At 26.3% G+C, this 27,588-nt stretch overlaps 6 protein-coding genes across 6 annotated transcripts; 2 read left to right on the top strand and 4 right to left on the bottom strand.

Moving 5' to 3' along the window:
* Nucleotides 1-315: 315 nt before the first annotated feature.
* On the bottom strand, nt 316-2,099 carry LOC128963249 (ELMO domain-containing protein 2-like). The gene is made up of 5 exons (XM_054309750.1): nt 1,949-2,099; nt 1,709-1,871; nt 763-1,092; nt 576-709; nt 316-497 (listed from the first exon to the last, which is right to left on the bottom strand). Exons 1-5 carry the CDS (start codon nt 2,097-2,099, stop codon nt 316-318), a joined length of 960 nt encoding a protein of 319 aa, XP_054165725.1.
* Nucleotides 2,100-3,925: 1,826 nt separating this feature from the next.
* LOC128963248 (zinc finger protein 714-like) lies at nt 3,926-4,327 on the top strand. The gene has a single exon (XM_054309749.1). The coding sequence runs from the start codon at nt 3,926-3,928 to the stop codon at nt 4,325-4,327; it is 402 nt and encodes a 133-aa protein (XP_054165724.1).
* Nucleotides 4,328-5,287: 960 nt separating this feature from the next.
* LOC128963063 (ADP-ribosylation factor-like protein 5A) lies at nt 5,288-8,287 on the bottom strand. The gene is made up of 4 exons (XM_054309524.1): nt 8,216-8,287; nt 7,903-7,963; nt 7,040-7,423; nt 5,288-5,507 (listed from the first exon to the last, which is right to left on the bottom strand). Exons 1-4 carry the CDS (start codon nt 8,259-8,261, stop codon nt 5,459-5,461), a joined length of 540 nt encoding a protein of 179 aa, XP_054165499.1. The 5' UTR covers nt 8,262-8,287; the 3' UTR covers nt 5,288-5,458.
* A 2,057-nt stretch (nt 8,288-10,344) lies between these two features.
* On the top strand, nt 10,345-21,795 carry LOC128963081 (E3 ubiquitin-protein ligase HECW2-like). The gene is made up of 9 exons (XM_054309548.1): nt 10,345-11,829; nt 13,255-14,122; nt 17,447-17,801; nt 18,446-19,086; nt 19,177-19,784; nt 19,862-20,206; nt 20,406-20,696; nt 21,025-21,476; nt 21,551-21,795. Exons 1-9 carry the CDS (start codon nt 10,363-10,365, stop codon nt 21,660-21,662), a joined length of 5,139 nt encoding a protein of 1,712 aa, XP_054165523.1. The 5' UTR covers nt 10,345-10,362; the 3' UTR covers nt 21,663-21,795.
* Nucleotides 21,796-22,476: 681 nt separating this feature from the next.
* On the bottom strand, nt 22,477-23,607 carry LOC128963247 (zinc finger protein 429-like). The gene has a single exon (XM_054309748.1). The coding sequence runs from the start codon at nt 23,605-23,607 to the stop codon at nt 22,477-22,479; it is 1,131 nt and encodes a 376-aa protein (XP_054165723.1).
* Nucleotides 23,608-24,446: 839 nt separating this feature from the next.
* LOC128963246 (zinc finger protein 143-like) lies at nt 24,447-27,017 on the bottom strand. The gene is made up of 2 exons (XM_054309747.1): nt 26,976-27,017; nt 24,447-25,139 (listed from the first exon to the last, which is right to left on the bottom strand). Exons 1-2 carry the CDS (start codon nt 27,015-27,017, stop codon nt 24,447-24,449), a joined length of 735 nt encoding a protein of 244 aa, XP_054165722.1.
* Nucleotides 27,018-27,588: the final 571 nt, after the last annotated feature.

Raw genomic sequence — 27,588 nt, 5'->3', positions numbered from 1 at the left:
ACATTTTTTTGGTGGAGAAATAAATGATTGTTTAAATGTGATAAAGTTATGGGTCAAGTAATACAGTATTTTTGTTTTTGTTGATAGGTTTCATACATGTATAGACAAATTTGAATTACAGTATATATATAAATTTATATGTACATGTACAATTTATTACAATTATTTTATTAACATCAAATACAATTTTTACTAAATAAATAAAATTATAATTAGCCTAATAAACTGATAGTGTAGTATACAATAGTATAGTTTAACAATAGATGATTTACTATTAAATAAAAAATGATATAATCAAGAAAATACATAACAATTTTACCACAGTTTTGTCTCAACAACCGGACGAGACTGTGATGCCTCCCAACTGAGGACAGTCTTATCGTCGGCCAACTGTTCGGTCAGTTGGCTCTCAAATTGACTGATAATGTAATAGAAATTTTGCTCCGATTCCTGAGTCTTATCAATCCATAGTTTATCAAATTTGGTGTATAAATAGCCTAATTTTTTTTTTTAAATATAAATTTTGAAATTATTTTTGCAATAATACATAATTTGATATTTGATTAATTTCTTACTGTAAACTTTGTGAAAATCTTCAATTTTGAAGATACGCTGAAAACAATTGTAAAAATGTGTTTTCAAGTGTCCGTCCAATAATAACTTAAGTACCAATTGAGTCAAATTGATGCCAACCCAAGCAAACGGATAGCTATTTAAGATACAAATATCAAATAATTGGGTACTAATGAGGGTTTGATTTACCCCTGTGTCGGATGCAATGAATGTTGTAGTGTATTGCGAGCCATCTCTCGATAGACGGTAACAAAAAACAACAGGTTGTCCAACGCTAACAAACCCATTGACCGTAAATCGAGACTAGGATCGGGTCCCTGAAAGCCGATGTCCTGCCATTGTTTGCTGTGGACACCACTCAACGGTTCGTCCATAAGCTGTGACCACAGGTTTTGAAGCATTTTTTGGTGAGCGCTGTTACGCGGGTCGCAGATAATGGACCGCATATTATGAATCTGACGAATCAATTGCTTATAGCCGTAGATGTGTACTAAACATATACGATATGCCGGTATAAAACTGTTTAGATTAGAGGACAACATAAATATTATAGTATAGTTAAATAAACAATATATATATATATTAAATAATATTAATATATTAATATTATAATTTTATAAATTATAAATTTTAATAATTTAATACTGTATAAACAAAATTGTTAAAATAAAATGTATATCAATTTAATACTATATCACTGACAGTAAATCAAATTCATATAATATTAAATTAGTATACTATTGATATTGAATGAATGAATAGTATTGATTAAATATACTATTATAATTAATATAATTAATATATAATTAATATGTTATTGCTTATCATATCTAATATTAATTTAATATATTTTTATTTTAAGCTTATGTTTGATTAAAATGAAACATTTTTCCAGATCTAATCTAAATAATAATGTTTCTGAAGCCATACCTGATCCGACTTAAACCATACAATTTACTTGACCTGATATGACCTACAAAATTAAGAGTAAGTTTCTATGTCTGTAATCAATTGATATATTATCTGATTTAATATTATTGATTAACTGATGATAACTACTGTATGTGTGTATGCGGTGTTGAGTTACATAAACTAATTGATTAATAAATTATAATTCACACGACTGTCCACTTACTCGACATGTGTTTTAGTATCGATCTCTTTGAGTACAACTGTTTCGTCGATATACTTTTCAAACAGTATCCACTTATTGGTCAACAGTTGACTGTCCGCCAAACGGCTTAACTCGGCATTCATTTTCTTCAATACTTGAGATTTGCTTTTAACTATTGAATATTCTTTAATATAATAATTATTAGTATTATTATTAATTAATAATTAATTTGTACAACAATTAAATAGTAATATGCGTTACCAATAGCTTTGGATCGTTCGGCACCGGTATTATTGGACGAACAACACAGACGTTGTATTTCACAATTACCGGTGCACTTATGGGCCGTCCATTTCCACAGTGACCAGAGTTTATCATAAATAGCCGACCAAAATATGAACCATAAATTCATTATTTTCTATATTATTTTTTTGTTAACTATAAATATTATTACAATTAAGTTACATAATTAAGTACATAATTAATTGCAATATAGTTAAGGATATTAAAAATAATAATAATTTTTAAAGTATTTATTCTAATTTATTTTTGATTAGTATTATTATTATTTTATAATTTCAAAAATTTACTCTAATAGTTAATTATTGTATATATTTTTTCATCAAAATTTTGTAAAAAATAAAATAATGTTATGTTAATAATAATTTTATTCTGTATCCATAGTAATTCTATTTATATTTATATACTGATCTAATTTTATTATAACTTAAGTATAAGTTATAGGTTTTTAAAGCAAAATGTTTAAGTAATCATAACTAGAGTCCCTATGATTCATAACATAAAAACATATATAATTATATCAATATTTTGAAATAGCTTTATAATTAGACTAACATATTGTTAGTAATAAGTCAAATTTGGAAATTATTTTAATAAAAATCAATAATTAATTTTTTAAATATAATACACAAAATTTATTAAATTGCAAAAATAACTTTACTTAAATATTTTAGTTTATAATTTTTTTATTTATATTTTTTATAAAAATATAATATATTTTATAATAGTATAGTAAAATATATGTATTATTTTATATTTTTATTAATCACTTTATAAAATAAAATTTAACTATAATTAAATATTTTCATAAGTAATATTAATATAATGACAAAACATATTTGACAATAAATTAAGTGCTAATATTTTTATGACTTACTAAAAATCATAATAAATACATCAATTTTATTTCTATTCTAATCTACTTAATGTAAAAAATTATTAGAATATACTGTAATATATATATTAGATTTTAACATTTTTATTTAAATTGTAAAAAATATTTTTGTATTGTACTGTATTTTACTGTTTAAATAAAATTATTGTCATATAGTAATATATAAAATATCTTAGTGTTGTTTTTTATTGTATTTTTATTAATTTATTTCATATTTTATATGCTATTCAAACTATTCATATATTTATTTACTGAACAATGATATGCAAAATCTATAAAAATGAGTATAATATATAATATATTAATTTATGAGATCTTACGTGAAAGACAAAAATAATATTTTTAAAAATAATATAAATTTTACAAATATTTTGCGAGAATATTCAAAAATTTATTTATATTAGTGTTTATTATAAAATTTTTAATAATTATATATATTTTTCTAACTAATTTTTATATCAATCATTTTCCTTTAATATAAATAATTAAATATTTATTAGATTTATATAATTAAAATTTGTATAATATTTTTTTAATAACTATAAAATTATTTAATAAATTTGGTTACAATATTTTTAAAACCATAATAAAGTAATGAATTACTAAATTATATTAATAAAAACTATTTTTTATTATTATTTATATATTTATAATTTTGTATATCCTTTTTTTCTCTCTCTCTCGCTCTCAAAATGCATTTTATTTGATATGTATGTGTGTTTTATGTGTAAATCCTATTTTGCAATTTTAGACTGGCTCCAAGGTCCAAGTAATATAATAAGCAATTGAGGAAAACATGTGATAACAGTTAAGACCAGCCATGATATTTGTAACGGTTTTTGTTTGTTTAGTTAATAAGTCAATGAACACAATAATAATATACAGTAAATTTAGATGTTTAAATATATAACAATATATAACTTAAATCTACTAAAAAATAGTATAATTATAATATAATTATGCAAAATGAGTTAAAAGTAAGTTTTAAAAAGTTAATTTATTTGAAATGTTTGTCAAAGCGTTTGGATAATAAAATGATAAAAATGCATAAAAATAATATTGTCGGATACAATTTTGATTGCACTATTAATTTAATTAAATTATGTAAAACTAAATGCGATGACAATGAGTGTGACAAACTTCAACAACAGCGACAACAAAAATCAATGAAACCTAAATTCAAATGCAATTACAAAAGTTGCGACAAACAATTTGTTCACAACTATCACCTAAATCGACACAAACGTAAAGTACATTTACGGCAATTGGCGTTCAAATGTGAGTACAATGGTTGCAACAAATCGTTTTCAGATAACTCGCATTTGACGAAACACCGGTTCAAACATACTGGAGAAAGACCACACATATGTCAGGTCAAAGGTTGTCGTCAAAGATATAAACGTAAAGAAAATTTAACCAAACATTTAAAAAGAGATCACAAATAATAAAAACTATTGTTTTTAAAATTATGTAAAATTACCATAAATTTAAAAATTATAAAAGTTCAAAACTTAACATGGATTTAAATTTAAAAAAAACATTTTATAAGTGTTGATAAAATAACTTTTATTATAATCTCATAAATTTAAATATGAAAACATATTTGTCTCTTTTTTCAATTTATCAATACTTGTTAATTAATATCTATAAATAGAAATTTAAAATTTATCAATTTCAATTCACATGTTTGTACATAATTGTTAAACAATATTTTTTAAATAATTTAAATATTACTACTTTTATTTATATAATGATAATAAAGTTCAATTTTTTAAAATTTTATAATCTAAGTTATACTGTATTTTATCAAATAAAAATGTTATTTATTTAGTTAGTTAATAAATTAACACAATTTGTTGTACAATAAGTTTTTTCAATTAATACATAGAAAAAACATTGATGTTTTAAAACCATTATATCACAGATATTGTCAAATAATTTTATTAATTGATATTATTGTCATAATGAGCATTAAAAAACATTAACACTTGTTTTCTTTAAATATATTTCATAAACTAATTGACAATATTTGGCAAACATTTTTTACACAGTAATAAAAAATATAGTCATAATTTTATAATATAATAATAATAATGAATTTAATGAATTGAATTAGTATAACCATTTTTAAAAAAAGAGTTAATGTTATGAACTTATAATTGTTTTATATACAATATAGATGTGTGTGTATATAATATATACAATATAAAAACATCAATATTAACTTTTTAATAATAATAATAATAATAAAACATCTTTTCTATTTATATATGGATTTATAGATATTATTAAATATAATATAATAAATAGAAAATTGTATTTAATAATAAAACGACTATCATTTACAATAATCACTGAGTTATTTGTGATTCAATTAAAAATATTGGTCTCTTAGTTGAACTCCCTTTCCTTATATATATATAATATATATCTAATATAAAACCCATTACAATCATATATTTAATACACATTTATTGTGTGTGTGTAGCTGTCATTGTGGTCGCCTCGTAGTCGTCGATATGATATTAAATGGCATTAAAAATTAATTAATTGGAGTCACATAAGAGCACTGGTAGTTATCGACTCTTCAGCTGCGATACGATCCACTCTAAGCCTTGATATAGTCTGTGATAGTAATAATAAAATAAAAATTGTAATAAAATGATAAAATTAATGTCAATATAAAAGTACAAAAAAAATGTGTGTTTGGGTTAACCAGATTTGAAGGTCTATTGGGTGTCAATACAATTAAAACTATAAAATAATAATAACTGATAAATAACTATAAAAAATAATACCATATATTTTTATAAAAGTATAACAAATTCATTCAAAGTCTAAAAAACAAATGCTTTATTATAAAATAGAAACTTAATTTAAATATTAGTTTTTAAAAATATACTGAAAAAACTAATTATTATTAAATTTTAATAATAACAATTATTAAACACTAATTAACTAAAAATGTATTACAAAAACATATAAAGTTAATTGAATGAATTGATTAAATGCCAAACAAACATACAATATGATGATTGCCTTCAAAATTATCTCCAAAAAACTTGTTTAAAAAATTTGTTAAAAAAAATTCATTCGTTTGTGTTTCATAATTGTGGAAATTAAAACATGTGATTAAAAAATTACTGTAAAAGCAAATATTTATACAGTAATTTATAGATAAAATATATATTGTATCTATAATTATATTATAAATTAAAAGTAAATAAAACTTATCCAAAATTGCTAACTAAATAAACTAAATTTGTATCATATTTTGAATATCACATTAAATTTAATAAAATTATATTGAACCTAAACTAATATAAATGTATTAAAATGCACCTAAATAACATTTATAGTAATAATTATGAAAATAAATTATTGATTTACTATTAAAGTTACTTATTATGATAAAATAAAATTTTTATATACTATAATAATTTATTATTAATAAAATAATGTAATAAGTTATAATATATCTCAACAAAAATGAATTTGTAATATCATTACTATTAAATTTAAAAAAAAATAATAATTAGAAAATGAATAATCATTATTAAAATTACAACATTTTACAAAAGAATTTACATAAAAATGTATATAAAGTATATTATACCGAATAATTGAAAATATTTTTTATATCTATTAATACAATACTATGAAACAATTAAATTGATAAAATAGTGTCGAAAAAACTAAAAAATATATAATTTTTTTTGGTGTTAGTGATCGGAAATAAACACAACACAATCACTACACTTCCTAATAATATTTTTTTAATCAAACAAATAAATTTTGATGACTAGTCAGCACTTAAACAACAACAACAAAAATTAACTCATACTGAAAGTTGCATCAAATAAATGCAATGAAATATATGATTATTGTAAAGTTAAATTGTTATATTAAAAAAAAATCGTGGAAATATATAATTATATTTAATAAAAATAAAACTCGTTTGAGAAAAAATTAAATTTTCAATCACATAATCAAATCTTCATTTATATATATATTTAAAAAAAACTATTCATATGTTTCAGAAAATAGACATTTCTCTCTCTATCTCTTTCTTTAAATTATTATATAACTCAGTAATAGCTTACCGGTAATAATAATAATATTAATAATAATGTTAATTATAACTAAACACGACATACCCTTCTCCAGTAAGGGCACAACAGGCCTGTATTTGCCACTTATGTTTCTTAATGGCCGTCAGATTAAGCTCTTTGGATATCTGTGCGGCAGTCATACAGTCTTTGACGTCCTGTTTGTTGGCATAGATGAGTACACCAGCCTTTCGTAGATCTTCGTGGGCCAACATTTTCCACAGCTCTTCCTTACTGATGCCTATCCTCTCTCTGTCAGTACTGTCGACAACAAGTATAATAAATTCCGTGTTTGCGTAGTATGTTTGCCAGCCCTGTCTGATGGACTCCTGGCCGCCGATATCCCACATAACAAAGTGTATGTTCTTCCAGACAACTTCTTCGACATTGGATCCCAGTGTTGGCGATGTATGAACCACTTCTTCCATAAGACTATAATAACATTCGAGATATAGATAGATATTAAAAAATAATAATTTTTTTTAGTGTATTTCATAATTAAAGTCTTATACAGCAGTTAAGTGTGTGCTATATTATACTGTACTACACATACATAGTATAATAAAATTAGGGTTAGGGTTACGGGTCGATCAGGTATCCAAACATACACACACACATACAACCACTAATCGTGAACTACATTATTAGTCTAATAGGATATACATATATATATATAATATGATAATTGTCTCGTGAGTCTTGTTTTTATATTTATGGTAAAAAATGTATGTCAATAATGTTGGGGTAGTAATAGTATTAAAAGTAATAAATAGAGTAATCAGATATTTATTACAATTAAAAGCAATATTTTTTAAAAAAACACACACAATCTTATAATAATAATATATATTTATGATATCATATTAACAATAATTAAAATTTAATTTTATTACAAAAATTTTTTTACTTACAATTGATATAATATAGTTGTTTTTCCTGCATTGTCCAGACCTATGATCACTAATTTGTGTTCTATTTTATTAATTTAATTAAAAAAAAGAAACATGATAGTTTAGTCATTTTTAATATTGTTTATTAAAAATAAATTAATTAAAATATAAAATGGAGATATATAATTTTAAAATTTAAGCGATAATATATATCATATACAGTAAATATTAATTCAACTAATTATTTTTCAATAGTGTGGGTTTTTTATAAAATGATCAAGTAGATATTTTTAATTAATTAACATATTAAAAAATTAAATAATACTATAATTACCTTCATGAGTAAAATAGCTCCACAATCGTGAAAATAATAAACCCATATTTTTGTTTATTATTGACCTAGGATTATTTTATTATTATTATTATTATTAACAACAACAACAAAAATATACACACTATTAATATATAAATATTTTAAAAACTTATAATAACTCAATAGTTATGATGTTATGTTTGATACACATTAGATGGAAAAATAATAATAATATTAACTAAAATCACTAATTATTAATTAATTAATTAATAGAGTATTTCATTTAAGCAATTAGTTTGTGTATGTGTTTTGCGAGACAAATACATGTATCATATATTAAATACAATGTAATTCAATAATACAACAAACATTGACATTGATATAACATATGAAAAAATATATAATAATTTAATTAAATAAATGGGAAAATAATAATAATAACAATAAATGTTTGGTTTTTTTTTCTTTTCAATAATAATGGAAATTAATTTTCAACGTATAATACAGTGTATAATACACAACACAAACACACATACAGTCAGTGTTTAGTGATTACTGTAATAGAAATGTTTGTTGAAAACTATACGATAAGGTTGTAGTGATATTACAATGACAACGACAACGACGACTATACACACAGTGTATAGTAATGTATTTATTAATAAAATAATAGGAAACTAGAGTGACGTCACATATACTGTATATATCATATACAGAGAGAGAGAGAGAGAGAGAGAGAGAGAGACCACAAATAATTGATTGTTGTGTTTACGCTCAATGTTTGCATTTTTATTGTACAGATAGAGTAACAGTAGGTTTCAAAAGTCAGACAAAAATATTAATAAATGATTGTATTATACAATATATGTATAAATATGTACATTAACTACGTTTACTAAATGTTTGAATTGGGTGGGTATTAATAATTTTAAAAAATAAACTATTATTACATATTTATCATATGAATTATTAGTACAGTTTGATTTAAATTTGTGACTATAGATAACAATAATATTTTTGGACGTTATTTATGGATAAAATAGACAATTTTGACTGTAAATGTATATAAATAATAATAATAATGTTATGTTTATTGTGTATATACTGAATATATTTATGTGTTGATCATGTATTTCAATTAACTCACTCTAGCTTATTATTATTATTATTGTTGTTGATGTGTGTGTATGTGAGCTAGATTCAATTTACTAATAATTAAAAATGTATCCTGCATCAATTTTATCTTAAAGCTTATTTAAAGTGACCATGTTAGCTAAAAATTTATATATTTATATATATGACTATACTGTATAAGTTCTATGAACTATAAATATTAGTTATCATGCAACAATTATGATAACTAAATAATTAAAAAAAATTTCTTACTATGTGTCAACAAATAATAATAATAATATAAATTAATTTTTGTTTTGACAATTGTTGCTTTAATTATATATATATATAGAGTTAACAATTATTTGTTCATCTATTAGAAATTTGTATATACTGTTTAATATTTATAATTTTTGAATTTATATAAAATTTTATTATTTTAACTAGCTAATTTAAATATATGATATAATAACATAATAGTGATGAAAATAGATTTATTTTCTGTTTGTTTATTTTAAATGACATTTACGTTATAATATAACTTACTGTTATAACCGCTATATGATAATTGTGTTATCGTTTAATAAAAAAAATAATGTGATTTCAATATATTATTATCCAATATATCACATATATATATAATTATCATTAAATTAATAAACTAATGATTTTATTTATAAATATTATTAGTTATATAAGCAAACAATTCGTCATTTGATTAAAAAATAATACGATATATGATATTATATATACATCTATAGTATCCATAAATTGATCAAATAATGTAATTTTATTATTATGTAATTAACTTGAAATTAATTACAAATCAAAAAAAATCAATAATTGTTGAAAACAAACTACAAATTTTTATTAATAAAAAAACTATTTTAAATTAATTTAAATTAACAAATAATAATATAATAAAGTTATATATCATATATGATATATTCTTATAATTTTAATCCTAATAATAATAATAATAATAATAATAATGTATATACTGTTTGATTAGACGTAAATTTTATAACATTAGGAAAGTCCTAACTATTTAGGAAATGCTTAATATGTTTAAAAAGAAGTCCTCATCAAAAAGTGGTCACCGATTGGGCGGTCAAAAGTATGTCAACAATAACAACAATTCGATAAACAGCGGCCAAAACAGCGGTGACTATCACATATCGATTGGCTGCGGTGGCGGACAGCATAGCAACGGTGGTCAAAGTCATAGTAAATACCATCGGCCGTCATCACCGCCCAATCATCCGCCACCATTGCATCACCCGATGGCCGCAACAGGTCATCTACCACTTAATCCGTCGCTAACAAAGACGACCATAAATCTGACAAACGGACTGTTGGTTAACCCGCAGTCGGCGGCATCGGTTGTGATTACACCTACCAGTACTTCTAAAATAGCTATCGGCGGCCACACGGCTAGTCCCGCGTCTTCATCGTCGGTGATGACAACGACAGCCAGCAGTTCCAGTGTTGGTCATAACTTTACGAATATTGAATACGTGTTAACTGTGCCCACGACTGGAAATGGCACCGGCAGTCAGTCAATAGCGAACACTATTACGACCTCTACATCACCGCAGGTCAACCTAATGTATGTAAACCCGATGTCCGACATTCCTCCACCACTTCCGCCGAAGCAGAAGCTGCGGAAAATTTTTGCTCCTACCGTAGCGTCCAGTGTTTCACTGCCTACCGGAACCACAGCTCCATTATCAACACCTAACAGTTCAGGACATTCGGCAGTAGTTAACAATACTCCAAATCGGTTGCGAACACAGCAATCATTGCCTCAACAACAGACACACCACAAACCTCTGGAACGAATGGTTGCAAACAGTCTGGACTTAACAGGCAGTAGTAGCAGTACGAGCACCAGTAGCTCGAATAGCACTCGAAGTTCAAGTAATGGCAGTTTAAATCACTTGCCGCCGCCCGTCACCAGTGGTTGTACACCGGTTGCCAGTGTTAGAGGACGGGACTCAATGGTCTCTATTAATTGTGACAACAATGAAGACAACTCACCTCCACCGACACCACCTGTAAGGCACCGCATGAATAGACCGATACAATTGTCAACCAATTGTATCGTTTCTAATAACACTACCGTCGATAACACTGTTCAGCCTAAAAGACTGTCACAGTCGTTAATGTTGGCACCATTGGCCACTCCTGACCACGAAGTGGCCACCAATTCATCAGCCGATGCTTATGAAGGAGGCCAGCAATCGGGCGATAATTATTCTAATAGCGAACGGTCATCTGCCGTGGGATCTGACGACGACAATCAGCGACAATTCGATGAAGACAGAGGACAACATAATTGTTATACGAGTGGTACACGAGATTGTGATAATGGTGTTGATGGACACAGATCTGATGGCAGTGACAATGATAGTGATATCGGTGTCTATAACGGTAGACGCAATGAGGACAGAGATGAAGAGGTAGAGGATGAAGACAGAGAGATCAATGACGTGCCGCCAAGTTTTGTGTCTGAATCGGAGGTATTTTTAAAAAAATTATAATTACCGTAATATATAAATAATTATATGAAGTAATTAACATTTTTAGTTAAATATTAAATAGTTATTTATAGGCTCTGTATTTGTGTATTGTATTTAATTACCGGTAATTGTTATGTTATATTAGCAACAAAAAAAAAACTTCAAGTAAAATATCGTTGAAAACTTAATTTATTAATATTTTATAATAATTATTTTTATGTACAAAAAACATTTATATTTTTTGCATTAATTTCACCCACTCTTACATAAGTGATTCAATCACTCACCCGCTTTTATTCAGCTATAATACAGTTATTTAGATTTTTTGGTAAAATTATATCAAAGATGTGATAATCAGTTAAATTGGCTGTTCTTCACTTTAAGACCCGTAACTGTCTATTCTGTTACAACGTTACTGAAAATAACAACAAATAAGTCATATATCTTAACCTATTTTTTTGTTACTTAATTTAGGCTTAGTTTTATAATTAAAATTATGTTTATTAATTTATTAGATGTGTGTATATTTCAATTTAATTGGGTTTAGGTTTCGAAGCGTACACCGGGTTAGATAACGGTGGGTACAATATTTCACGGCTTTTTAGTTTACTAATAGCCGCTAATATTATAATGTACTGACCAGTAGTCATCAATATAAACATCTAATTGTTTGATAGATAAAATTAAGATTTAATTAACTAAATAACAAAAAATAATTTTCATATGATTTATTTATTTATATTTTTTAGTAATGTAGTATCAGAACAAACACTTACGGGCATTTAGAGTAGAAACCCCGTTAAATTATTTTTTCAATTACCGGTTTAACTATTATTATTGTTATTGATTTTATTATTGTATTGTAAATTTAGACATAAATTTTAACACTAAATGAAATACCAGTGAAAGGTACTGTTGTCTTGTTTATTGTCGGTGTGTGTGTGCCTTAAGGGCTATAAATATAATATACTTGAATATAAATTTTATGTACTGCTGTATATAATTGTATGATTTGTATCACATTATTTGATATATCAAATCCCAAATCGACAATAACTATATGTTTGTGTAATCAATGTTAAACAAACACAGGAATTAATGTATCAAATATTAAATGTATCGCAAAATTACTTACAGTATATTTAGTTTCCATAAAATAATGTTTTTATTAATAATATCATAAAATAAAATCACTTTTATTTTTAGACCTAAATTCTCATTGATTATTGTTTTCATTAGGAATTATAAGGAAATAATAATAATTTTTTTTGTAAAAATATTTACTTTATACTCATATAATATATATATATATATTTAGTAAAATAAATAACACTTTTTGTTTATTTGTTGATTAAATTATATGTTTGACATATATTTTACTTGTAATTTTTTGTTTTTATTAATTAATTTTATTTGTGATTATAGTTTACATTAAACGGAAACAGTTTTGATGATCGGCCACCGATACCTAATCGACAGCAATCCCAGTGCAGTGCTCATGATGTTGATTGTGGTGATGACGATGATTATGATGATGACAACAACGAGGACAGAAATGTTGTAAACAGTGCTGTTGATGAATATAACATTGATGAGGAAGAAGAGGACAGGGATCAGATTGACTACGAGTGCGAAGAAGAGACAACACTGAGCGGTAGTCCCGAAGCTGAAGAAGAAGAGACAAATAGACAGATAGATCGCCGACAAGAGGACGACGAAGATGTAGAAGAAAACCAGAGTTGCAATTATGATAATGAGGACAGAGATGTTGATAATGATGGTGAGCTCAGCGAACAGTTAAGACACACTCATATACAGTCATCTGCTGTTTTTACAACTAGTGATATAGAAAATAGTGATAAAAATAATAGTGAAACTATAGATATAGCTAACTGTGCGACTATTGCATCGACCAGTGGTATTGTTAAACAAACCATTGACTCAAATACTCAGTCCATTAATAGTGGTAGTAGTAGTAATAGTAGCAACAGTGGATCGGTAGCCGGTAGCCCAGTGCCACCACCACCACCACCACCAAAACAACGGACTACAGTTCCTATTACTCAACAACAATCAGCTGATGTGACGACCGTTGCTATAATGCCTGAGCAACAAACAAATGGACAGTTAGCACACGATCACCAGTTTCCTAATAATCATAACAACTCTGGTCAACAATTAGCCACCGGTACCGACAATGACAGTGTAATGTCGACGACGGCACCAGAAGTGAGTCACAGACGTCTTGAAAGGGTTGGCCAACAGAAGAATCACAGAAGAACTATATCTATAGGTTAGAGAAAATAATTTTTTATTTTGTTTTATTTATTTGTAAATTAAGTGAAAAATCAGCAAATTTTTTGTATATATCTTTAATATATTTTCAGTTTTTTAATGTGATATAAAAAACTATAATATAATAAATCATTAAAGATTGGGATGAATTAAATCAGTCATTGATTTCTGAAATGAAAAAATTAAAACTAAAAAGAAAATAAAGTTTTTTTCCATAAGAAATAAATAAAACTATATTTTTTCGTACATCAGTGATGATGGAAAAAAACAGATGAGAAAAAAGTTATTTATATATATTTGAAAGTTTTATAACTTTTTATTTATTTATTTTTTGTGTACAAAAGCTCTGTTTTCCCCAAAGTTTTCATTAACCGGTTATTGATTTGTAGTTTTTGTTGTCTCTGAAACAACAAAAAATTTCATTCATTAATATTTTTTGTTAATTGTATTTTGTTGTTGTACTATGTTTTCTGATACTTTTATAACTTTTACTTTAATATGATTTTTGTTGAAAAAAATTGTTTTTTTTTATTTTTAAACACCAAAACTTGATTTATTTTATTATTTCATTACATGAAAATTTATGACACTTTAGAGAAAAATCCTCCCACATAACTATCATTTTACACATACAACTATAATACACCTCCAAATGTATTGAAATTAGATAAAAAAACAATATTTTTGTTGTTTATATCTGTTTTTTAATTGACTTAAATTAATTATATTATTATATTAACTTTTTTTAATTCATAAAAAATTATTAATAGTAAAAAGTTTACTTTTACATACAATTTTATATTGTTTTTATTTTCCTGATTTTCAACTATACATTTACTTCATAGGTGTTAATGACTTTAGTTTAGAAAAAAGTTTTTACCAAAAATTCAATAACACTTAAATTAGTTGTGTGTGTGTGTCTCGTAATATTATTGTATAAGTTAATTATGTGTGTGTTTGTATATATATATATGTATGTGTGTGTAATGTGGAAATATCATTGGCTTTTTTAACAAATAAATTTTCATTGTTATGATTTAAAAAAAATTTAATATCTTGAAACAAACTATTGTAATAATCACATGATATCACATGAAATATTTTTAAAAGTTTAATCATCTCATTGTTATAATAGATATTATAGTCATCTTATTATATGTAGTTATGTTTTGAAATGTTTATTTAATTGCATGCTTTTTTTGCAAGTATTATTCAGATACAAAATTATTATTTAGTTAAGTTAATAAAATTTCATATATTTATTAGATAATAGTTTATACAGTAGTATAAACTTTATGCAGTATCTTATATTTGTGTCTATTCTAGAAAAAAATGATTATTTTTGTTGTAAAATTCATTGATTTGTAACAGTTTTTCTTTTAACCAATAATTTTAATTTTGCATTTTTTTCTAATATCAAAAAAGTCTATCATCTATTTTTTCAAATTATATACTGTTGTCAATTGTTTAGATCTTATAATTGTAGTATACAGTGATTGACTGTTAACCCCACACACATACACTTACTTAAACCCAAATTGTGGCCACAAATTGTGTTTTACAAATTGAATTTATGATATATTATATTGTTATATATTGTACTGTATTAAATAGATTTTTTTTGTATGTTTGAGTCTGTTTTTTAATCATAAATATGTTTTATTATATATTAAATACTGTATATATACAGTATATATCTTTACATTTGATTCATTAAAAACATATGTCTAGTTTGTGTGTGTAATAGTCGTGAAAGTCATTGACATATCATTGCTCTCTCAATAAGGCTCTCTCACTCTCTTTCTCTCTAAAATATCTCACTTTTATCATTCATAATGAAATTTCATATATAGACTCATATATACCTCCCATTTCCTTATGAAGTCATAAAAGTGTTTTATAAATTATATCTCATTATTTTTATTGTTATTTATTAATCATTAATCAGTATTTCAAAATCTTTCTCAATTTTTATTTATTTAAATTATATCATTATTTAAATTTCTATTAGTCTATACACTAGTGATGTAATGATATTATTTATTTTATGTGTGTTATGCAATTATTATCAAATATTTCGTACTATTTATTTAGTCTATAATTGCTTTAAATTAAATTTATTTTAAAGTAATTTTGAAATATCTGTATTGTTATTCATTTACTGTATTAGTATATAATTAGATAGTATAGTAAACACACAAAAAAAACTGGAAATATATTTTATTATTGATAACTTGCTTTTGTGTTTTTAAAAGTCAAATAAATAAAATCCCTTTTTGGACGCATCAGTCAAACAACTTGTTTGTTGGTTATTGTGTTGTCAATTGAATTTTGTTTTTGTTTAAATAGTTTATTGATATTTTAGTGTTGTGTTTATATATATATATAATATAATATATAATTTATTATTTTTATTTTTACCGTATATGAAAATTTTGATATTGGTTTTCAAATCAGTGAATGATAATACAGAAAATATATTAATTATTTTGAATTTATTGATTAATTGAATATATATATATATTTATTTGTTTATAAATTTGTATTTGTATTTATATATTATCTATTTTTATAATGAAATAAAACCGGTGAATGAAAAATATATTTTTTATCAATGAATTTCAATTTGAATATATTATTTTTTCCGAGAAATTTGACATTAAATAAGTTATTATTTCAATAAATTTCTCGACAATTAATTTCTGCCCACAAATAAATTATGTATTTTATGCATAATTAACGATATGTTTAACCCTAAATACTAATGAAATAAAAATTATAAATTATTTTGAAAAATATATAATTATAAATAGTTATAATAATACTAATAATAATACTAAGACTGAATGATTCGAGTGAATGACTTTGTCCTCAAAAAATAATTAGTGATTTTTGTGATATTGTTTTTGTATATAACTAACATTTTTGACATATTTTTCGCGGTTAATAGCAATATAATGTAAAAATAATAATAATAATAATAACCAAATGTATAATTGTCCCTCAAAATTGTTAATAATTATCATTTAAAGAAAGAGAGATAAAGAGTGAGATAACTGTTTTAATAATAATAATTATAATAAATTATTCAATAATATACTGTTTCTTATAGAATTTGATATAAATAAAAAATAACTATAATTTTTACCTCGAATTAAATGTTATCAATGGATAATTAACTAAAATTTAAAAAAAAAATTGTTGAATATTGTGTTTTGATATAAAATTTTGTTTCCGTGAAATCACTGTTAAATTGTTTTTTATATTAATTGTAATATTATTATGAAAACTTTACGTCTTATAACAATTACATTACATGAAGGACCCACCCTATCGTCGGTACAGTCCTTACGCGAAGCAAATGGCAGTGCCGTAGCCGATGGCCAATCACAGCGACCACCGCCAGGTTCAGCATCGGTGAATCGGTCGGCAACTATCACACGATTGCCGTCAATACCGGAGCGTACTGTACGATTTCAGCGGGTAGCATTGGACGAGTCATTGCCGACCAATTGGGAGGCCCGGGTGGACGCCCACGGCAGAGTCTTCTATATAGACCATACAAATAGGACGACCACTTGGTCTCGGCCGCAGCAGACACAGCATCAGACCCAACAACAGTCGACAAATACGGCACAAAACAATGAGTCCATTCAACGACAACAATTGGACAGACGGTATGTAACGGTTTTTCTAGATTTTGTTAGCTACTGTTCCCCTGTCTTTGATATCAATTTACTGTATCTAATAATAAGTAAATCATGAAATTATTTTTTATGTTTACTAATTTAAAATTAAATGTCATTTATTTTTAATTTTTTGTAATTTATTTTTATTGTTGATTAAATTTTGTAATATACAAATGTAAATATTGTATATATTTAATTAGTACTATTGAATGACAATAGAAATATTATTTAGCTTAACAAATGATCAAATGTTCAAATAAAAAAAAATAAATAAAAAAATAAATAAAATTTTAATTAATTTTATTTTATTTTAAATAAATATAATTTAGTATATCATTCTATTAATGCAAATTCATCACTAGCAACTGTACCGGTATAATTTATGAATATTGTAGCTAGTAAAGTTATTAAAAAAGATATTTTTTATTTTCCTCAATAAATTTAGTCTAAAATAAGTTACTCTAATTGAATACAGTAACTTTTTTTTATTAAATAATCATAAATTTATAGTTTAAAAAATAAAATATTTTCAAAGAAAAATTGATCAGCATTTTTTGAATAAAAAATTTAAATTATTAATAATTAAATAAAACATTTTATTATTATTTTTTGTGGTTTGTTTTTGTCAATAGCTATCAATCCATTAGACGTACAATGACTGGTCGCGGTTCACGTGACGCTCACACCAAAGCTAAATCGGTGGGCGCCGTCATCACAAGCAATGTTAGTCAACCGTCACCCGATACGCCCGATGGTCAGTCACTATCGACACAACAATCGTATACAGTTACCACCAATTCATCGCACGTTCCGTCATCGACATCATCAGCAGCAGTATTGATGTCCACTTCATTAGTACAGCCGACAGTCACACCTCCTACCACATCCATTACACCCGCCATCACCACTATTACCACCCCCACCACAACCACCAGTAGTAGTAGTAGCTCTACGACAGTTACTACCAGTGCTGCCACAGCCACCCCACAATCATCGACAGTTACAACGCCGGCTGTTGTCTCACCCAATCGAGCCATACTAAACCTGCCGGCCGTCCGGTTTCTTACACGAACCGACTTTTTCAATGTTATGCATATGAATGACGAAGCGCTGGCCCAGTATAACAGTTCGTCATCACTGAAACATATGGTCACAAAAGTCCGACGGGAAGGTCAACACCAGATTACCAGTGCTTTTGAGCGCTACCAACACAACCGCGATTTGGTATCACTGCTGAATAAATTTGCCGAAAATAATAGGGAATTGCCATCCGGTATGACATTCATTATATACTATAACTATATAATTGTAATATAATTTTCTATTTGCTAAGTAATTTTTCTTCTTTTGATTGCACCGTTAGGTTGGGAGTCAAAAATTGACAGAACAGGCAAAAAGTTTTTTATTGACCACACAAGTCGTAGTACAACGTTTATCGACCCGCGCCTACCGGTAGACGTGCCGGTAGTGAATCCACACAAACTGGTAATGGCGCCGAGTCGTCGTCGTGTGCGCAATACTAACAATAATGCGGCGGACAACGAACCGCAAGAGGAAACGGCCAGTTCTTCAAGTCCAATACCGCCTCCTCGGCCTCCAACGACATCGGCCTCTACGCCTACCTGTTCATCAGCAGTTCCCACGGCATACAATGATAAAGTTGTTGCATTCCTCCGTCAACCAAACATAATGGACATACTGTGCGAACGGCGACCGGCTGTCAAATCAAATAGTAGTTTACGAGACAAACTGCATACCATTAGATCGGACGGAACGTTAGCTTTGGATAGATTTAGCGACGATCTCGAGCTAACTATTCTATTGTCACTCTTTGAACAAGAGATTATGTCATACGTGCCATCCAGTGATCATTTACCAACCGTTTCTGGTGGCGCTGCCGCTGCTGCCAGGAGTAGTACCGTTGCCAACAACACATCACCACAAAACTCACCACAAGTTCAACGATCACAAGTATAATCATTTACTAAGTTTTTTTTATTACAAGATATTTCACTTATCATTTTATTGTATTTTTATTTTAATACCAGATCCGAGTGGCACCGACACCACCGGCACCTTACAGACGTGATTTTGACGCCAAACTTCGTAATTTTTATCGTAAACTCGAACAGAAGGGTATGGGTCAGGGACCTAACAAAATGAAACTTAATGTACGAAGAGATCATCTACTGGAGGATGCCTTCAATAAGATTATGGCCGCCAATAACAAGAAAGACCTACAAAAGTCCAAACTCTACATCTCTTTTGCCGGCGAAGAGGGACTGGATTATGGCGGTCCGTCCCGTGAGTTCTTTTTCCTGCTATCACGCGAACTGTTTAACCCATACTACGGACTGTTCGAGTACTCGGCCAACGATACGTACACCGTTCAGGTATGTGCTAAGCACTGGTAGCACTGAGTAATACTGTGTTTTTTAGTTATTTAATCTTAATTTAATAATATATTTATTAACTTTATTTTTAAAAGATATTAAATTTATTATTTGAAAATATTTTAGCAAATATTATATTTTAAAATTCTTTTTTACTAAAAAAATGATTTCATGTGTTTGTTCATCACATATATGATAGGTGTCACCGATGAGCGCCTTTGTCGATGACTGTCACGAGTGGTTTAGATTTTCTGGTCGTGTAATAGGACTGGCACTCGTGCACCAGTATCTTTTGGATGCCTTTTTTACCCGTCCCTTCTATAAAGCACTATTACGGTTGCCCTGTTCACTGTCCGACTTAGAGTACTTGGACGCCGAGTTTCACCAGAGCTTACTGTGGCTTAAAGATAATGATATTACCGATATCTGGGAGAGTTTGGATCTGACGTTTTCGGTGATCGAAGAGATTGCCGGACAAGTTGTCGAAAAGGTTAGTCAACTATTGTGACTGTGATTATTGTTCTTTGAATTGACAATAGCGCTGGTGTTGTATGAGTTCGTAGTTTATTGAGTAATGTTTATCACATATTTTTTAATCACATTTAAATGGTATTATGAATGTATATTTGCATTAGAGAGAGAGAGAGAGAGAGAGAGAGAGAGAGAGAATAGTGAGAAAGATTAATAAGTTATTAATAATAAAGATATATCTGTTATTGACCTAATATACAGTGATATACAAAATTTATCTTATGTTTTGCATTTTTATTTAAGTTAATCTAATAAATAATTAATACATATTTTGTGCTAACATACAGGAGCTTAAAGCCGGCGGCCGTAACATAGCAGTGACTGAGCGCAACAAAAAGGAGTACATCGACCGTATGGTTAAGTGGCGACTGGAAAGAGGTGTTGTCGATCAAACCGATTCACTTGTCAAGGGTTTCTTTGAGGTTATCGACCAACGATTTGTCAGCGTATTTGACGCCAGGGAACTGGAGCTTGTAATTGCCGGTACAGCCGAAATCGATGTATGCGATTGGCGTAAAAATACTGAATACCGTAGTGGCTATCACGACTCACATCCAGTGATACAATGGTTTTGGACGGCCATCGATCGCAAGTTTGATAACGAACAGCGCTTACGACTACTACAGTTTGTGACGGGAACGTCGTCCATACCTTACGAAGGATTTGCAGCTCTCAGAGGGTCTAACGGTCCGCGAAAGTTTTGCATTGAAAAGTGGGGCAAACCTACCAGTCTTCCCAGGTATAAGTAGTAGTGCTATTGTCTGTCATTTTTTTTGCTAACTAATTGTTTTTGTATTTTTCTCGACATACCAGAGCACACACTTGTTTCAATCGATTAGATCTGCCGCCGTATACCTCATTTGAAATGCTTTACGAGAAACTCCTTTTAGCTGTGGAAGAGTCGTCCACTTTTGGTATTGAATAGATATGAGATACATGTGCTCTCATTATCACAATTATGATTAAATGTAACAGCGACTGCATCATAAAAATCTCAATAATTGTTTTGTTAATCAATGTTTTAGTTTTTTTTAAATACAGTGATTAACTCCATATTAGACGATATGTTTGACTAATATTTTGTTTGATTATTAGTGAATTAATTTTTTTTTGTCATTAATATCAATTAAAACCAAATATATTGAAAGTATTTTTAGCATAATTTTATAAATATATTTCAGTCATTTTTTAGCGCTATTTTTAATATAATTTGCTTTAATATTATTTGATTTTTACATATATTTAATTTAATTTTTTTAATGATATTTTTACACAAAATATACTTTATTTGTAATTTTGAATAATTTAATTTTAAATAGTTTATATTTTTGGCTTATTTATTTGATGGTTCACTATTTGCTGTTTTTTGAGCACCAGTAGATTAAGGACTGGTATGTGATTTGCGGTGCTTATAATGTTTATTATAATGACAATAATAGGGCATTTAATTAGTAATTATTTTTTTTCGAATAAAATCAATATTCAAATGTAAATATTTATAAATATATAAGAAATTGTTTTATTTGACAATTTAGTTAATTATAAATAAATATAAAAATATATTTAATTATTTTATGTATTAAAAGGAATAATTCTATTAAATTATGAATTATCTTATGAACATATATTTTAGGAAAATTTTTTATTTCAATAATAATAAACTGTATAATAATTCTGCCTTAATATGTAATTAAATAGAAAATTATACAAAAATATAAAATAAAAATTTAAAAACTTATTTAAGACTTAGATCCCAACGTATATTTATATGATTTGTTAGACACGACTACATAACAATATAATTGTTGATTATTACCGTCACTACCGGTAATTGTATTGTATTTATTTGCCGTACGATTAGAGTAGATGTTATGAGCCGATCGACGATGTTTTAACAGTTCCGCCACATTATAATATTGTTTGTCACAACCGTCGTAAACACATCTAAACGCCTTTGTCTTTGGTTTCAATTTATGTCTTATCTTTTTGTGTCGGACCAGTTCCTGACTACCGTCACCCGGCGGGCCAGTGTATCGGTATGTACATTGTGGCCAATTGCATACAAAATCTTTATTATTATTGACTATTTCTTTATCAGTAATCTGTTTGTTTTGATTTGTATTGACCCGACTATCGGTAAAATTATCATTGATATGATGAGCCAATCGTTGGTGTACTAACAGTGTAAGCATTTTATTATATTGTCTGTTGCAGCCGTCGTAAACACATTTAAATTGTCCCCTCTTTGGTTGTTTGCCCACAGTATGTACTTGACGTTTATGTGCGGCCAGATTACGACTACCAGTGCACCGGTAGCTACACTGTGGCCAATCGCATACAAAATCTTTAGTATTGTTATTATTATTATTAACTACTTTTTTCTTAACCATTACCGCTAAGTGTTCAGACCTTTTGTGGTCAAACAATGCGTTTCGCGTGCAAAACGTTTTGTCGCAATCAATGGCATCACAATTGTATGGCCGCCGGATTGCATGGACGAGTCGTTTATGTCGTAATAGTGTATGATTTTGTCCGTATTTTTTATTACAATCGCCGACATCACACCTATACTTGCGATTAAAGTGATGACACTGTTTATGATTGTATAGATTAGTTGCATTGGTATAGGATTTATTACAACCATTGACATCGCATTTGTATTTTTTATCATTAATATTATCAACAAATTTGTCCAAAACATTGGGTAATAGTATTTTGTGGCAAACTTTCAATGAATTACATTCAACTAAATTTTCATCAAAATTATTATTATTATTATTATTATCAAATAAACTGTTATTTTCTTTCTGAAATTTATCGTTAAGTTTAGACAACTTTTTTACTAAACATTTCATATGATATAATCTCATTAATTTGCTATTCAATTGTTTTATAGTAACGTTTATTTCACTATTCATTTTGTTGTTATTATTGTTGTGAAACTTTTTTAACAAATAGTTTTTAATAATAAATATTTTTGATGACAATTACAGTATTATAGCAATAGCTTATGAAAAACTGTATAATTGTATAGAAATGGCAGCGAAAATACACAAATATTTATATCCAAACAATAAAAGTACACATGTTTTGATAATACAAATAAAATAAAGTATTTTTATTGGTATTTATTTATCAATATGTTTGTAAACTATTTGCGCTTAAACATTGATAAACAAAAAAAAAGATATTAATCAGTGCAATGACTTAAACAATAGATGGCTGTTAACAGAGGGTTGTCATGTGAAAGCTACCTGAGCTCTACAGTAGTAGTGATTATTACAGGAAAACTATAAAAAAAAGTCATAATAAGGGAATACCTTTTTTATTTTAATAATTTTTCAATAAAATAGTTATGGTTAAGTTTGATAAAAAATAGTGTGCTAAAATTTATAATTAATTTTTTTTAAATATTATAAATACAACAAATTACTAATTTCTAACTATGATAATAATTATAACTTAACATAATTTATAAGTTATAATTTGAACAAAATAAGTTATGATAGGGTTTTTTTTAAAAATCTAAAAAACAAAAAAAATAACTATTATTTTAAAATAACAACTAAATAAATCAAATTTAAAATAATCTTATATACTTTGTCTTTATTATTATTAATATTATTACATAAATTAAACATTTTTATATTGAACATTATTATTATTTTTTACAAAATGTCTAATGTTTTTTATAAATAACCTAGTACAATTAATAGAGTTTATGTGCCGTAAATTGATGGCGAGTTAAGTGAACCAATTGTTTAAATCTTTGACGACAACCTTTGACATGACATATGTGTGGCTTTTGGCCGGTATGTATGAACCGGTGTTTAGCTAAATGCGAGTTATCTGAAAACGATTTGTTGCAACCATTGTACTCACATTTGAACGCCAATTGCCGTAAATGTACTTTACGTTTGTGTCGATTCAAATGATAATTATGTACAAACTGTTTGCCGCAACCCTTATAATTGCATCGATATTTCGGCACAATTATTGAGTGATCGCGCAATTTGTGTCTTACGAGACATTGGTTTGTTGTAAACTGTTTGCCGCAGTTGTTGTTGTTGTTGTCGTTGTTGTCGACATCGCAGACAAACAACTGTTTCCGTTTGAAATGAACGACTCGATGATTATTAAGTGTGTAGTTATCAACAAATTTCATTTGACAACCTTTGACATCACACCGGTTTGGCCTAACTTTTGTATGAATATATTTAATATGTCTGTTGAGTGCATATTTGGTTGCAAATGATTTGCAACAGCCATCATATGGACAATCATTAGTCGAGTTGTCGGTTATTTTGTGCACAAAACTTGTTGTCTCTGAACTATCAGATCCACTGTCCGATTCATAATCCGATTCATAATCCGATTCACTAATGTCTGCTGTAATCAACAACTTTAGTATTATTTTTATATAACTTTTTTAATAAAATAATTCATAATTTATTATACATACCATTACTTTTATAATACTGCCGCCGATTGTAACGTAAATTATAATTGATTTGTGAATTCAATTGGTTTTGATTGAGATGTTTAAAATTTAATATTATTTTTAATGATTTAAAATCATTTTTAGAAATATTTTTATTATATTTACTATTTTTACAGTTAATTTTAGAAACTTGATCATACAAAACATCAGATAATTTATTATAATAATTAACATTAATTTTTTGCAAACATTGTGACAAATTTTGCAATTTTTTTAATTTTGTTAAATTATTTTTTAATTTTTCGTTAAAATTCATTTTTTTATATTAGTTATTATATTTATATATTGTATCTATTATAAGATATAAGTTCATAAAAATTATTAAGTAAAACAAAAAACAAACAATAATAATAATATAATACAATATAGAAATTATACATTTATAATATACTGTAATTTTGACTATTATTGATGTAAATAAGTTTTTGGATGAATACAGTTATTTCTATGGTGTCTAAGACACTGTATATAAATGTTTTTGTTTTGTCATACAATTGGATGAACTGTTTTTGAAAATCTATAATTATTTTTAAGATCATATGTTTAACAGATGTTTTTTTCATCAATAGGGTTGAGTAAAGATTTTTAAAAATACAGTACTAATTATTTACTGATGTATTATATTATACATTAATATATTGATAATAGTTTAAACATTTTATAAAAACATTTTATTTTCTATATATAAATGATTTTATTGATTAATATGCAATTTATTGTATTATATTGTATTTAACAGTTAATATTATTTTGTTATTTATATGTCAAAATTATATATTTACTTTTATAGTTATTTTTTATTTTAATAATTTTGTAATAATAAATTTACATTAAACATTTATTCAAATTTTATTTACTGCAAACTAAAATATTATTTAATACTATAGTATATACCGGTTTACTATATGATTAATAACTAAATATTTAATATTTAATCGTATATTTATTCAAAATAAAAGTTAGAATATGTTTATTTACAATGATTTCAATAAAAAACATTAATAAAAAAAATGATTTACTAAACTATATTATATAAAAACTGTAGTCTATTTTATAGATTTTAAAAGTAAAAATTTTTCTCTATATAACTAAATAAAATCATAGATTATATTTTAGCATTTTCATTGGTTTTTTTTATCAAAACTAAAATTAGTTAAAAACAATTACTAAACAATGAGTAAATCAAAGTATCCCTATAATGGGTTACTTTCTAAAAATGAATTTATATTTATTCAAACATTTATATGTTATTGTCGTATATTTGGCATAACATTTGGTGGAATTCAGATAAGTCTTAAATCAAATAATAATAATAAGATCACAATTAAATCAAACAAATGGTACAAATTGTATGGCTATTTAATGGCATTAATTATTTATATAGTCTCAGGATTTCAACTTTATAATGTAATTACTGATAAATTTACAGTTTATAATCAAATTAATGCCTATTTTCTACAAATACTATCGATTCAATTGCTAATGTTTGCAATTCTGACAGCAATATTATTTATCGCAAATTTCCGATCATATCCTCTGTTTGACCAAATGTTTGAATTTGTCAATTATTCACATTATAATTGTTTCAAATGTGATAAAAATGTTATTATTATTACTATAATATGGATAATTCATCAATTGTTGCTAGTTTATTTATTTTTAAATAAACTAGTATCCAGTCATATTAGTTATGAAATATTAGCTATGTTTTGTCATTGTTTAATGTATACATATAACCAGGGATGTGGATATTTCCAGGGATAACCTGGATAATATCATGGTATATTTCAAACATTATCAAAAACATGTCTATGGATCTGACAATTAATGTTAATAACAGCATTACTATAGGTTAACAATAATTTTATATATGTTTAAAACTAATGTTTAATTTAGATTAATTATTTTAAAAAACCTAATTTATAATAATTGATTTTATTAAATTAATTCATATATTGATTAAAATTACTAATATAGTTGTTATAAAATAAAAATATATAAATATTGTATTTAAATTATAAATATTTATTGTAAGATTGTTATAATAATGAGAATTTTAATGTTTTTTAATTATAGATAAACTAAGAAAAAATTTGACTGTTTTTATGAAACTAAAAACAACTATCACTAACATTGATAAATGTATTAATTGTCTAATAATGTCTAATACAATATATATGATATTCATGTCGATGACCGGTATCTTATTATTGACAAAAACAAATGAATTACCATTTATTAGAGATAACGCTATGATTATCGGTGTGGCCTCTATTGGGGTCATCACTGAGTTTATCATTTCGTGTTTGATGTGCGGATCTGTTGGTCAATCGGTACTCAATTTGAATGC

The sequence above is a fragment of the Oppia nitens genome, unplaced genomic scaffold, assembly GCF_028296485.1.
Source record: "Oppia nitens isolate AA-2021 unplaced genomic scaffold, nextdenovo-longstitch-racon4-pilon3 scaffold7_pilon_pilon_pilon, whole genome shotgun sequence".
NCBI classification, from domain to species: domain Eukaryota; kingdom Metazoa; phylum Arthropoda; class Arachnida; order Sarcoptiformes; family Oppiidae; genus Oppia; species Oppia nitens.
The sequence above is the reverse complement of the archived record's forward strand: the minus strand, read 5'-3'. Positions and strand labels throughout refer to the sequence as shown.

Coding starts and splice junctions, on each gene's coding strand:
- LOC128963063 (XM_054309524.1), bottom strand. CDS start 8,261: ATGGGTTTATTATTTTCACGATTGTGGAGCTATTTTACTCATGAAG. Junction 7,964..8,215: donor GAGCTATTTTACTCATGAAG/GTAATTATAGTA, acceptor TTAATAAAATAG/AACACAAATTAGTGATCATA. Junction 7,424..7,902: donor ACAACTATATTATATCAATT/GTAAGTAAAAAA, acceptor ATGTTATTATAG/TCTTATGGAAGAAGTGGTTC.
- LOC128963246 (XM_054309747.1), bottom strand. CDS start 27,017: ATGATATTATCCAGGTTATCCCTGGAAATATCCACATCCCTG. Junction 25,140..26,975: donor TGGAAATATCCACATCCCTG/GTTATATGTATA, acceptor ATAATACTAAAG/TTGTTGATTACAGCAGACAT.
- LOC128963081 (XM_054309548.1), top strand. CDS start 10,363: ATGCTTAATATGTTTAAAAAGAAGTCCTCATCAAAAAGTGGTCACCGA. Junction 20,697..21,024: donor CCGGACAAGTTGTCGAAAAG/GTTAGTCAACTA, acceptor GCTAACATACAG/GAGCTTAAAGCCGGCGGCCG. Junction 21,477..21,550: donor AAACCTACCAGTCTTCCCAG/GTATAAGTAGTA, acceptor TCGACATACCAG/AGCACACACTTGTTTCAATC.
- LOC128963247 (XM_054309748.1), bottom strand. CDS start 23,607: ATGAGATTATATCATATGAAATGTTTAGTAAAAAAGTTGTCTAAACTT.
- LOC128963249 (XM_054309750.1), bottom strand. CDS start 2,099: ATGAATTTATGGTTCATATTTTGGTCGGCTATTTATGATAAACTCTGG. Junction 1,872..1,948: donor CGAACGATCCAAAGCTATTG/GTAACGCATATT, acceptor ATTATATTAAAG/AATATTCAATAGTTAAAAGC. Junction 710..762: donor TCATTGCATCCGACACAGGG/GTAAATCAAACC, acceptor TATCTTAAATAG/CTATCCGTTTGCTTGGGTTG.
- LOC128963248 (XM_054309749.1), top strand. CDS start 3,926: ATGCATAAAAATAATATTGTCGGATACAATTTTGATTGCACTATTAAT.